At 31.0% G+C, this 14615-nt stretch overlaps 1 protein-coding gene and 1 long non-coding RNA gene across 13 annotated transcripts in view; one reads left to right on the forward strand and one right to left on the reverse strand.

The window, feature by feature from the left end:
• Positions 1 to 14144, reverse strand: part of LOC552604 (SLIT-ROBO Rho GTPase-activating protein 1) — a 35037-nt gene extending 20893 nt beyond the window's left edge. For 2 of the 12 annotated variants that reach the window (XM_026441220.1, XM_026441225.1), the window contains exon 1: positions 4827 to 6444. In XM_026441220.1, the coding sequence (XP_026297005.1) occupies positions 4827 to 4902 (76 nt within the window). In that variant the 5' untranslated portion in view covers positions 4903 to 6444. Of the gene's footprint in view, positions 1 to 93; positions 113 to 190; positions 284 to 4708; positions 4727 to 4826; positions 6446 to 6600; positions 6729 to 6890; positions 7003 to 7317; positions 7565 to 13496 lie in introns of those variants that run through there. The other 10 variants (XM_026441222.1, XM_026441219.1, XM_026441223.1 and 7 more) reach the window with 10 other exon arrangements.
• On the forward strand, positions 733 to 3126 carry LOC113218832. Its single transcript, XR_003304831.1, has 2 exons — positions 733 to 2157; positions 2918 to 3126. It is a non-coding gene; the product is annotated as an uncharacterized LOC113218832 (long non-coding RNA).
• Positions 14145 to 14615: the final 471 nt, after the last annotated feature.

Genomic DNA, 14615 nt, shown 5'->3' on the forward strand with positions numbered 1-14615 from the left:
TGCACCACACAAACACGAAAACTCGATCGAGATTGTTTTCTGCCGATAGTTGGAGCTTGAATCGACTAGGATTATTGTCCGCAGCGATATTACCGATAAAGTTTGTAACGATTTCGCAAATTCGATGAAATAAACAGAATTAGCAACTGGTTTAACAATTCTAAACAAATCGGAACGAGAGTCTACGAACCGAATATCGATAGCAAATAACGGTCGGTGTTTCGATGGCCACGAGGGTATTGCACATTGGCTGATCAGTCGAGTGGGACTTGGTCGCGTGAACTGACCAGTAAGGACAGGCAGTCGTTGCTTTGACTGTCGTTAAATTAACCACAATTACCAGCGAGGCCTACACGCACGCGCCTTCCTCTATACGCCTACTATGTATGTATTGCCGTCATTTATATGCGTGTATGTATACATATCCGTCTTAACTTTGCTCACTCGTGTGAGTTTACACTTGCGCGAATGCCATTAAGTCAACGATATACGGTGATCTCAAACTGTTATTGAATAATACTGACGATTCAGAGGTGATTTATGGAAACAAAAATAGTACATTCAATGTTACGGAATCTATTTCAAAAATTTCATTATTTTTATTATAGTTTCGAAAATTTTAACATAATAGAATATTTCAAATTTATTATTAAAAGAATCATTAAAGATAGAATAAAATATAAAATATTTCGTACGAAAAAAAAATAAGAAAAAAATTTGGTATTAAAATTTTTTTATTCGATTCTTCGAGAAAATTGATTTTAAATACGCAATACGAATGAGTACATTCCATTATCGATTATCTATATCTAACTATTTATAAATAATGACAATAATATTGTTTTTATACAGATCATTCATTCTTTATTGTTCATTGTATTGCAAGTATTGAAAAAATATCCTTGCTATATACATTATTATGTTCAACAAATTAAAAGTAACTAAATGGACTGTAATATGTTATTGCTTTTTAATCTTTCATATTTCATTCAAGAATATTTTGCTATTTAAAACATTTGTACAGTGAGAACAGAATATTTGATCTATATTTTATATTCTAAATTTAAATAAATCAATATACATAGTTTAAATTACACATTTTATAGATATGAATAGTTTAATAATGAACATTGGTCTGGCGTAACAATACAAATATAATCGCGGTTAGGACAAATCTTATCAAGAAGGATATCGGTATCAAAAAACTAAATTCGAAAAACGAATTTACAAAAAATAATTAGAGCGAAATAATTTTTCTTTGTTTAAATTAATCTTTTATATCTAATACATATTTTTTCACAATATATATATTTTTATTCTATCAATAAAAAGATTTTGCTCCTATTCAACGAGTTCCATTTCAAGAATTCAGATGGCGTTGAGCAATGTTCAGAACAATGGCGAAATATCTACGTGATTCAGTTCGAGCAAATTTGGGAGGAGAGGGATGAATGACAACAATTAACAAGTTAGTTGTCAATTACCACGTTATCGTTCGCGATACCGAAACACGAATGAAACACGTCATGCATACAAACACGGTTGATAGCTTTATTGAATTAATTTTTTTTTTTATATCCGACTACACTGTAGTCGAGAAAAAATAAAACGCAAAAAGTAATTTTTTTTTGTACCGTATCTATTCATGTTGTTTTCTCACAATGGAAAAATAATATTTTTCAGGAATAAAATACAAGTATATATTCAACACAGCTTTAAAAAAAAAAAGAAATGAAATATATAAATATAAGATTAAAACGTAACATTATAGATGGAAAGAGAAAAATCTTCACGTACTATACAGCACATAAATTGATATGCAGTGCAATGTTTCTCTATCAACTTCCTTCCTGCACGAATTGAAGGGAAGCGTCAAATGGGTATTGCGTCGTGCTCGGTTCAGTTCATTTTTCGTTATCTCAAATTCAATGCATACCGGTTCCTTTATGCGTAAATTATATATCGTAACGTAGCGAATCGAGGATATGTCGCTATAACACCAGGTGAAAAGGATAATGAGACAGGGCGTCTCAGCCTTGCTACAAAAATTAATCATTAACCTCTCTTTCGCGCAAGGATTCGCCTCGTCAATTATCAAGATTTATGTTACGACTGGCACGCCCTCTTAAACGAATCGTCGCAGCCGTGCATTAAAACGTAGGTTAAGAATTCATATAAATCGATTTTTAACGAAATGGCCGTCAATTTGACAAATCTTAATAGTTTAAATTAATAATAAATTAATAATAAATAATTCAATTGGATTCTATTTTCTATTCAATTTCAAAGTATACACGTAAATTTCTATTATTTTAACTTTCTTCTTACGAAAAATAAATTGATTCGATTCTAATTGATTTAAAAAACACATAATTATATCTAAGATAGAATCTCTTAATGATGAATTTTGATTTTCACTATGTGAAAAATAATTTTTCCTGAAATCATTTTAATTAAAATATGAATATACTTCTTTCTCGTTTCTTTGAATTTTCAACAATTTTTCGTGAAATGTTTAAAACGAATTTGCATATTTTATTATTCCCTTTTTTTTTTGCGTGAAAAAATGAAATTGAAAGAGAAGACAAGAGGAAAGAGAGAAAAGAGCTGTGGAATATCGTATAAAAAATTATTAAAAATATTGACATTTTAATAAAAAGAACCGCATAATTTATTTCAAAAAAGGAACAACTCTGTCATCTTAAAATTTGCAATCAATCGTGTAATAATAATATTTTCTTAGATAATAACTGTAACAAAATAATTACCATAGATATTAAAAATGACTAAACTTAAATAATTTAATTTTTTTTCAAAATTATTATTCGTGCTTAATTAAAAGATTTAAAAAAATTTTACGATTATTTCAAAATATACATCCAAATGTATGCGTATAACTCTTTAATCGTAAAAACAGATTAGATGCTCGGACCAACAAGGAAGCCATATGGAACCCCTTGATTTTCTCTGCTGCGTGGTATGGGGGGACCTTTACACATCGACCGGAAGTTAGCTACTAGAGTTCGTACGCCATATGGTAGGAACGAATTTATTCGAAGAACACGATGTAATTCTGGTTCTGGCGGCAATGCACGCCTTTACGCTCGCCAATGATTTAAAAAAAAAGTGTCTTCTTCTTTTTTCTAAATCGTTGCATCCAAGAAAAAAGCAATTTCAAATTTTCTTCGAAGAATTATTTTTTATCATTAACGATTCGAAAATAATGATTCGATAGAAGAAAGTTTAATTATTATGTTATTGAAAAGATTATTTCTCTAATAAAAGGAAGCTTGATATAATAAAATATGACTCATAATACAATAATTAATTAATCCTCTGAATAATATTTTTAGATAAAACGAAAAGTTAGATAGAGCATTAAAAACATTTTAATTATGATAATTATGATAAATAATTAAATTTCAATCTTAACAAATATTTGATATAATACATTGACTTTAGAAAAAAATTATCAGTTTTTGTCATTGGATAATTAAATTTCTTGTAAAATGTTGAAATGATAGAATATTTAAATAATAATTTTTAAATCGTATTTATTTATTTGTAACAAATAAATAATTCTTCATATCAATTTACTCATACATCATGTATTTAAGAATATCATTCCTTTTCACATAGTTAAATCTCTTTCTCTCTCTCTCTCTTATCTATCTATCTATCTACCTATCTCTCTCTCACTCTACGGCATTGGCATTTTCCAATTAACATGTAAGGGAAGAGATAAGTAGCGACGAATAGAAAACTTCTGTTTAATCTGAGAATCCAATCGACGGAAAAAAAAACATACAAAGAATCAAGAATACCATTTGCGGTGCATTCAACTCTAAGAAGAGGCAGATACATAAGTAAAAAGAAAGAAATGGCAGGAGCGCGAAACGACCATGAGAACACATCTTGATGTTCCTCCTAATCACTTCACTGAAGAAACGACGGAGACAAAGCTCGAAATGAAAGTCGTAATTACCCCTACTCGATCAAACTACTCTTTTTATTCTAAAATTTAATTATATAAACTCTCAAAAATTCCAGGCAATTTTTTTCAATAATTTAATAAGATTACGAAAGACGTGAAATATTTTCAAAAGATTAGAAAAATAATATATTTGCTTCTATATTCAATATTTTATAATCAAGTAATTAGAATATTATAAATATAATTAAATTCTATTGATCGATAATTTCACTTGATGATGCTGATCCAATAACCTCCAAGATCATTTTTTATAACTCAACATTGCACCGCTTCTCTAAGGTTCCAAAGTAACTCGACGAGAAATTCTATACATTTAAACGAATGTTCGCACAACTCTACACCGGCATTAGATGTCCTCGCCTATCTAGAATTTCCAATATATATATATTGTATAACGCGCACATTGTGCGAACACGCATATCATAGCAAAATTGTGGAATGGAAGACATGATATAATGCACAGGAAAAAAAATCTCGTAACCAAAATGTACAAAAAAATCAAGAAATGGAATCAATGTAACCTAAATATAACATGTTAGAAGATTGTGTGTGAAATATAGTATGAGAAGGAATGATGAGGCATCCTACAGAATATTTGAGATTATGATTATTCGAATATAAACAATTTGATTAATAACGTAAAAGAATAATGAATAACTAGCTACTAGGTTAGATTAAACAACTACTGTTCTGCTTTACTTATCGAATTATTACCGAAGAAAAGAATATATATTATATTTAACTGTGTGATGCTTTTTATCTCCAGCTACTTCTAGAAGAAAAAAAAAATAAATAAATAAAAGCGAACGCATTTGAATCTAATGAACCATACCTGGAAGGACGTCCTTAGTGTCGGGGTTATAAGGATGAATCCATCCGTTCCTCTGCTGAATAATGCACTGGAACATATTGCTGGACTATGCGTAGGTCTCGATTCGCGTTGATCGGCTGTAACGAGCGAGAGCAAGAGCGAGAGCGCGCGCGAGAGAGAGAGAGAGAGAGGAAGAGGGAGGGACGACAGAGCGAGAAGGATAGAGGGAGCAAGAGCGACGAAGAGAGTTGGGAAACAGGATGAAAAAAGACACGAGATCCGTTATAGTTGGCAAGTTCTTTCAATGAGCCACCTTTTGCCTCTGTTCTTTTTTTTTTAAAAATTATTCCTAGATTGTGTACAAATGATCGAGTTGTTCGTTGATTGTATCGATTAATATTATTATCGTTCGGCGGTTATCTGGAGCGAAACTTGATTCGATCAAACGCATAAAATTTCTAAGATTACTTCTACGATAAGATCCTCGGCACTTGTTCGTAGAAAGTTCCCCTGGTGATGTATATCATCATTACACCGGAACAGTTTAATTCCTTTTTGTAGAATCGATTCGATTAATTCGGCGATGGATTCGTTAATTATCGTGATATCGCCCTAACAACGTTGAAAAATATGCACATTTTTCATTTCGAGCGAACGTCTCTCCGCATTATTGCAATGTTCCGTCGAAGAACAATATTGAAAATTTGATCGATCCCCATCTCATAGTGAAAACCTTGAATCATCTTATTGTCAACTTCCACATCACCTATTTCGAATAACCTTTTATTTCTTCGAACATTTGTGTATATTTCACGCTGTATACATATGCGCGCACACCGTGTCTCTATGTGTCCTTCTCTTATTCGACTCGTTTGCTTTGCTTTGTCTCCGATAATCCTGCACCACTCTTTCTTCTTCCGTTTCTTGATTTCTTCTCTCTTTACATCTGGCTCCCTCCACGACGATTCTCTACTTCAAGAAGAATTCATTCTCATCGTTTCGATGACGAAAACGAAACGAGACACTATTCAAAACGATCTTTCCACCATTCAACACATCACACGCGCTTACACGCAACGCACTCGACCGATCGACCAACCGACCGACCGCTCGTTTCGGCCTTGAAACGTGTGCACTTTTCTTTTCCCGAACTAATCGAAACCTATCACCGATAATAATATTCCTTCATACACTGCTCGTTATTCTATTTAATACAAAAAAGGACAAGGGATTGAACAAGAAGATTCTTCATTATCATATGTACCGGGAAACAAAGGCGCGTATGAAGAAAGTTAAGAATGACAAGAAAAAGGAAACGAAGGCAAAAGGTAGTCGCCTTTTCTCGTTGCTCCTGCGCCCAGAGGGTGGCTGGTCGGCTGGCTGGGATCGAACTAGATGGCTCGTCGCCAGGCAACCGGATTTTCTATCTCTCTCGCACGCGCGCGCCGCCTCCCTCCCTTCACACTCCTTCTCTCTTTGTCCGTTCCTCTTTTTCTATCCCTCTGTTCCTTTCTCTGTCGCTCAGTTCCGTACCGGTGCTTCTCTCGCGTTCGCTCTGCGCGCTCACTCTTTCTTCCATCTCTTCATCGGTTATCATTGCGCTCTCTCTCTCTCTCTCTCTCTTTCTCTCCCTCTCTCTCTCCCTCGTTCTCACACTGAAGAGTCGCAGCAGCAGCAGCAGCAGCAGCACATACACACCGGTTCCTCTAGCGCTTTCTCTCTTTCTCTCTCGATCTGTCGACTCGCCACCCCCTGCAACTCCGGGAACGCGCAGAAGATTCTCTCATATATATACCTTGGCCGATGACTTTAGGCAGACCGCGCAACGATCTCCACCGTCGTGTTTCGAAAATACGATACTCGATCAAAATTGAATTTTCTTGTTTCTTTATGCAATATAAAATTTAAGATGACAAAGATTTTAAAATTTTTCCTTCGATGAAATAAAAATTGCATATATTATCTCATTCTTGATTTTTATTATGCGTAATAAGAAAGTTATTATTAATTTAAATCTATTAGCTTAGCTTCCCATGTAATAAACACTATTTTGATCAAGTATTGCATGATAATAATATAGCTTACATGCTTTTAATTGTCGACAATGGATTATCGTATTTTCGTGCACGATCATTTATGATAAAATGTTCATTGTATTGGCACGGAATGTTGGCACGTTATATCTCACGTTCATTATCTAAATTTATCGGAGATTTAAGCAAATAGAAAAAAGAAAAGTGGAGGAAGTAGTAGAAACAACTTTCGACATTAAAGAGGATGATATTTTACAAAATTTTTGAAAAAATTGAAAGATCAAAATGGGATAATATTATGGAAGAATGATAATTATGATATAAAACATAAGCTGCTTGTAAAAAATTGGATTGCGAAAAGTCAAAATGGCGAAGAAAAGTCAAAATGGAACACTTGATTGTGATTATTTTATTTTCTTGGCGCATTTTGCTTTCCCCATTGTGAAGCACTGGCACGTCCTCAAAACGGCGATTCTCACAGTGGTAGATATGACAATTCTGCGATACGAAGAACGAATCGTGAGGCTGGTGCGAAAGGAAACTGCGGAAGAGAAGAGAAAAAAAAAAAAAAAAAACAAAAAAAAAAAAGAATACTCGAAGCAGAATCGAGTCGAGAACTTTCTACATTGAAAGCGTTTCACTTGTAAATGGAAAAGGGGACGAGTTTGTAGGAAACTGATTATATATACGAGAGAAATTCCGCGCTCTCGATGCACCGTTTCGAAATCAACTGAATCGCGTAATACCGTTGTGGAAGCGTCGAGCGGAAAGCGTCATATATAAACGTGCAAGAGCGACAGAGACAGATAAAAAAACGAACGAGATAACCATTATTTGAAGAGGAAGAGAGTTAATGAGATGTCAGGGAAGAAAAGAGACGTTCGGGAAAAGAGATAAAATAATGGGAATAAAGTGAAGCAAAATGGTGCAAAAGAGATGACCGCGCCGCTGGTAGGGGAATCAATGAGTGGTTACTCGCGCCACCGCTTTTGTTTCTCTCCTCGTCTCTCTAACCGCGTGGTTATACGTTGTACACCGGGTCTCCCACCGTGGTGTTCTATATAGGCTCGTCCAACCCTCGAAGCGTGACCGTGACTGTGACTCTGATCAAACGGAGTGCACGTGTCCACCGTGTATGTATATATATATACGTTACTCTCTACGCGCGTTCTCGCCCGCTTGTCCTGTCTCTGCCTACCCGTTTGTCTCATCACGTGGAAACGCATCACTCTTCGTTTTGCCGCGGTTATTTCACGCGATATACACTTATTGTGCAACACAAGAGGTAATCTACCTAATCGTAGTTTTTTGTTTAGTCAACAAATGTTTAATCTTTTCGGTAGGTTATATTTCAGTTATGCGTGCCACTTGACCGACCGAGCAACTAACCTATTTGTTCATTTTTTTTTTTTTTTACAATTATGATGATCAAAAACTAACTCATTGATAAATTCTAAAATAAAATTCATCGCGTTTTGTTCAATTATCGGAATGAATCAGATGATTTAATTATTTTTCATGTCATGATTTTTACAATCTTTAATGCGATCTATTTTATCTATAATTCATATATGTTTTCGAAGAAATATAATTTGATGTTATAAAATTGGTAAATGTTAATTTTTAAAAAGTATAAATTTAAGAGTGCAGTAGAGAAGGATTACACTTGATACAAAAGTGGATCTTATTTGCTCATAGGGTCATGTACTCTCTGCGTTAAATGAACAAATTGCTTTTCATCGGCCACTTCGAGGGCACTCAGATCATCTTACCATCGGGTTAGTTTATCATCAGATTGTTACCACTGTTAGTTTTTCTGCATTCTTCTTCCCTTACTTCATTCATTCTTTGATCAAAGAAAACATATTCAAACTGTTTTTTTTTTTATCTATTTTTAATTTTTAACATTCCAAGCTTTTATAAAAGTAATAAATAACACAATTAATGATAAATAAAGCATAAAAAAATCACACTATTAATTATTTTTATGAAACTATTTTAAAGATTATATCAATTATTAAATTCTGAATTTACAAGTCAATATGTGTCTTATTTCTTTTTATTTACAAAAATACAACAAAAAATTCAACAAAGCAATAAAAAGTATTTTTTATTTAAATTTAATTTTTTTATATCATCTCATTAAAGTGAAATTTACGTAATATGGAACAATCAGCGTCATCTGTTACTTAATTTCCAAATTACAATCGAACTTCCTTTTCACAAAATTGCACAAATCGATTTTATCATACTTATATAATATATCCAACGAATTCACAATTTTGCTTTCTATCAATAAATTTTTTCTCGTATTAGAAATATTATTTTATTTTTTTTTCTTCTTCTTATTTTTATTCTCAAATTCATAAATACAGAAATAATAAAAATTATATCTTCACGATCATATAAGTTTCATTTATACGAGAAGAATATTATATTTCAAAAAAAAAAAAAAGAATATCTATTTTACTTTAAATTATTTTATCATTTAAATTTATTCTCAAATGACCGATAAAATAAATTGAATGGTATTATTTTATTTATATGTTATGTCCCATGTATATTTGTTTTCAAGATATAATCACGTAAATTTAAATCTGTAAAGTCGTAAAAAGCACTTGTGTGAAAAAATGCACTCTGAACTTAGTATATACTCGCAATTGGCTGAGTCAGCCAAGTGGTTCAATGAGATACCGCGCCATTTCATTGATGCCGCTAACCTTATGGTAAGCACCGTCGACAATGTCTCGTTTCTTCTCGTTTTTAAATTTTAAATTATTTCCCATGAAAATTTATACAATACAAGTTATTTTTTTTTTTATAGTATTTCGTAAAATTAAATTAAATTAACTAATTATATATTCATACAATTGATATTTATAATTGTACAACTTGATATTTGTAATTATTTTTATAATATACATATGGATGTATAATATTTTTTCATTATCGAAAAGCATCTCAGAATCGGTAGATAATTATAGTAGACAAAGTTCATTCAGCGTGTACTATTCTAAAACTGAACTCTATTCATGTGATCATTACGTAGTATCGCTATTTTAAAGCCACGGATCGTTCAGGGTTTCGCGACCTTCATCCAGATAAGCGTGTAAATTCAATAACACTTGGCCTTCTTATCAACTACCTCTATCCAAAAGTCGTCGTCAACTTTTCAAATTTATTTACTTGAAGAATTTTTCTTTTTATACGATTTTCTATTTTTCAAATACTTTTTAATAAAATATAAATCATTACATGCACGCTGTCGTAATAAAATTTAATCGTACATATTTTCGAACGATTCTATTTTTAAAAATTCTCATTTTATCTTTTTATCGATAAAATTTAAATTTTTATATTTTCTTTCGAAAAAAAAAAATCAAAAATCGTTTTATCAATCTTAATGATAAAAACGATGTTAATTTTTATGTATTGTATTTACGTGTATACGCCATTTCTTATAAGATATTAAATGTCACTAGTATATAATCCCATTGCAACTGCCTTGCTACTTCGTTAACGAACTCTATCGGCGATTCTGAATAACTCGTGACATTTTCAAACTCTCTGCAGGTTTAAGAACCTATCGGAATGAAGCGTGATTTTTATGTCGTGTATAATTGTTTTTTGAAAAAAAAATTGTAAACATATTCATACTTTATATACACGACACATGTTATATTCATATTTATATTCATTTCACGAAATGAAATTAAATTCAATTTTTTTTTTTTTTTCGGTGATTTATTTCACAATTGATCTAACAATGATATAGATGACATTATTTCCTTGTAACTCCTTCTCTTTACCCTTCGTCATCAACGAGCTGAACTAAAATGAATGGCCTTGTTACACATGTATGCGCGTAAAAAAAATTGCACTCTGTAATTTTTTCCGTCGGACGCGCGTTCTGCGATCAGCAGTTTGCAGAAGCGGTTGAAACCGAAGTTGGTGATATTTGTAAGTCGGGAAAATGGAAATAAAAAAAAAAAAAAAATCGATTAAAATTGGATGGAAAAATAAAACAAAGTAATAATTTCTTTTTTTGTTATATTTTTATTTTTTAAAATTTCTTTTTCTTCTTCTTCTTCTAGCTTTGATTAATAACAAATGTAAAAATAAATGTTTTTAATTACGCGATAATAACTGTTGCAAGAAATATAAATTTTGAAAAAAATATTTAAATAAAATGCGTCATTGCAATAATATCCGTGTGAAAGAAGATACATATATCTTTCACTAAGTGAAATAGATACTCTTCTTTGACATTCTAAAAATGATCTGTTCGTGAAAACATCTGTCGCACAAAACAGGAAATATATATATTTTTCTTTCTGGTCAATTTATATCTATTTATATTTTTTTTATTAAATTTATGTAAAAGAATTATTTTAAATTTATATTATAAATTAATGTGAATATATTAAAAAAAAAAAAAAAAACGTTTGCACAAATGTATAAATATCTCAAGATATTTCTCATAAAATGACAAACTTTGATAATAATTTCCGAAGAATTATTATTTTCATTATCTCTTTTACATGAATAAATTATATGCCAATTAGTAATAATTAATCAAAACGACATATATGCATACATATATATATATATCGAGTTATTAGATAAATCTTATTTTTATATATGCATTATTTATAAAATCTTGAAATATTCAGCAAATATCATCTGCATATTTATTATCGACTAACTTTACTAGCTAACTCTATATAGCGATGGGTCACTAAGATCGATTTTAAAACATCCAGTGTTGCAACCATACGGATATAAACACAAAAATCAAAATGCACAGAGGAAACGGTCGGCGCAGTCACGCATGACCGTGTGGAAGGAGTTGCGGCGAACAATGAGAATGTGCGCATGCGTTACACGGCACGAAAGAATATATAGACGTTCGTATCTGAAAGTGTACTGCGTGAACGTGTTCAACGGGGGAGGTGTATTATATACATAGTGGGAGAAAAATAGAGGGGATGGAGATGGAATACGCGTTAAAATAAAATAAAAATAACCTTGAAAGTTTGTAAACGGAAACAGGGATGGGCATCCGATGTATATTTTTTCGATAACTCCCGATCAAATAGATCACGAATAATACGATATGTTTAAGCGATACGAGAATTGATACGAAATTAAATAATTTTAAAAATTATAAAAGTATTTTTATTTAATAAAAATATGTATAAAAGTATACACATTTGGATGGAAAAAATGAGATATATTTCAATCAAATGAATAAGAATTTTTGCATGAATATAGAATGTAGAATACCGTGAAACCTATCCCTGTTACTTCTCACGACTTTTAATATGCAGACGAAGCAATTTCAAATGCGACGCGCCAACATTTCAATCGAGAGACGTGCAAGCACCTCATTTACTCCATCGAATAGCGATCGTTCATTGATCAAGTGAAACATTGTTTCGTTCATTTCAAATATTTGCAAAGATTTTCTTTAGTATAAAGTTATTAATAATTAACTAATTAAAATTTATTATAAAAATAAATTTAAATATTATAATAAATATATATATATGTATAATGTTAAGAAAAGTTAAATTATAAACTTGATTACTAATAAATTATAATCAACTGTTAATTGTAACCAAATTTTATAATCAAAATAATAATAAAATTTTTTTTATAATTAATAAATTACGTATATAAAGTATAAAGTTAATCAAAGAATATAATAATATTTCAATTTTTAAATTGATAATGACAATTTGCAATATCGCGAATTTATAAAACTTAATATTATTTAAAAATTTTTTTCTCAGCTTTCACAAATTTTATGATCATTTTATTATAATAAATATGAAAACATAATTCTATTATTTTTTTTAATATTTATCATCGATATTATGAATGCACGAATAATTACGTGAATAATCGAGCAATGCTGTAAATAAAAAATAAATAAGAATTTTTTTTTTACAAAAATATCGCAGATCAAAAAAATGCATATATAAACAGTATCTTCAGCATAAAAGCATCGACACAGCGCATCGTTCTTTAAAATGTATCGTCGGTTATATATTATAAGATTTTCTAACATCTGCTAACTATACAGTTGCTACATTCTTTTTATACATTCCTAACGCATCAAATATATTAAAAAAATGTTTTCTATATTAAAGAAAAGAAAAGAAAAAAAAAAATAATATTCACCGTTTTATTGATGGATGAATTGAAACAAATTGCATCTTTTCAATTAATCGAACATTCCAATGAAATGAATTTTATCGAAATAAATTAATTTTTAAATATGCAACGAATAAATTTCAAACCAAGAAGTTAAATCTATATCTTTATTAAAGGATATGATAACAAAATAGCGTCTCAAAATAAATTTTAATAATTTTGTAAATTAAATCTCATATAAATAAAAAACTTCATTGATAAAAAATCATTTAAAAAATTCTTTTTTAGTTTAATATTAATATTACTATAATAATAAAAATAAGAATTTTACTTATTACAATAAACAATTATTTATTTACGATTAATAAAAGATATACCAATTAAAAAAATTAACTTTCTTTATAAATAAAAAGAAAGAGAAATAAATATATAAGTGAGCAAGAAAGAGAAAATGAAATAGAAAGAGAAAAAAATAAAAAAATGTGTGGTTATAACTTACTGTTAAAGACAAGCAGCTTCCGCGTGGAGCCAAGCCTTTTGATGGGCGACTTCACGCCGTCAATTTCTTCTTCGTCCATATCGCAGTGTAGTAACGGCGTCTCGATTTCAAAACAACTCTGGGGTTGTTATTTCGTGTTCACGTATGTACGAGCCAACAGTTTCTATGAACGTGAGCACAAAATATTTGTCACAGTTTAAAACATTCTCGAGCACGAGGAGGTCACCGCTTGGTTGCGGTAAAACCGGTTTATCGGGCAGCGTTGATACCTTTCTATGATCTGCACTAGATGTGTTATCACTAGGTACATGTGGCCAGCCGTGCATACAACTACGGCCTATTGAGCAAAGAAAGGAGAAGGAAAAGGCAAAAGAAAAGGCAAGTTGAGAAGAAATGCCAATGTGAACGAACGTGTATAAAATGAGTGAGTGGCGGACGTTTATATGTCGACGGGACGAATCGCGATGCTACGGGGAACTTAGCTACGACGCGGGTTACTGTGGTAACGCCGATTGGTTTCTGGCTATCCCGAGGCACACTGAAGATATTCTTGGACTCCCGTATATTAATTCGAGTTTGGAGGGACCGGCGTCGCTACCGCCGTCACCATCGTCGTCGCCGTCACCATCGTGCTTTGCCACTTGGCCAACACGCCGCGTCACTTTTGTTGCTTAGCAACTACTTAATTTGAGATAACGACAACCTACTGCCATCTTCCATTCTTTCATTAAACTAAAAATTTGAATTTTCACTTCAATCATTTCAACAAAGATCAATAACGACAAAGTAAAAAATAAGGAAAAAGAATTAATTAAAATAAATTAATGTATTAAATAAAGTAAATTATTTTTTAAAAATTACAGATGTTTTCATAAAACTCGGTTTGGAATGAGATTGCAACATTAAAATTGAAATTAAATTTCAATATAAATAAAAAGAAAATATTTTTCTGTCGTTAAATAATGCCTCATATCAAAATACTCGCAAAACTTATATATTGTTTTATATTTTGTCAAGTTATTTTAGAAATATATTGTAAAAAATATATATATATTTTTACATTAAAGATTGAGATTACATTATAATTTTGAAAGAAAAATGATGAAAATGCTAACATTT

This window comes from Apis mellifera, linkage group LG6 (genome assembly GCF_003254395.2).
Source record: "Apis mellifera strain DH4 linkage group LG6, Amel_HAv3.1, whole genome shotgun sequence".
In the NCBI taxonomy this organism is placed as follows: Eukaryota; Metazoa; Arthropoda; class Insecta; order Hymenoptera; family Apidae; genus Apis; species Apis mellifera.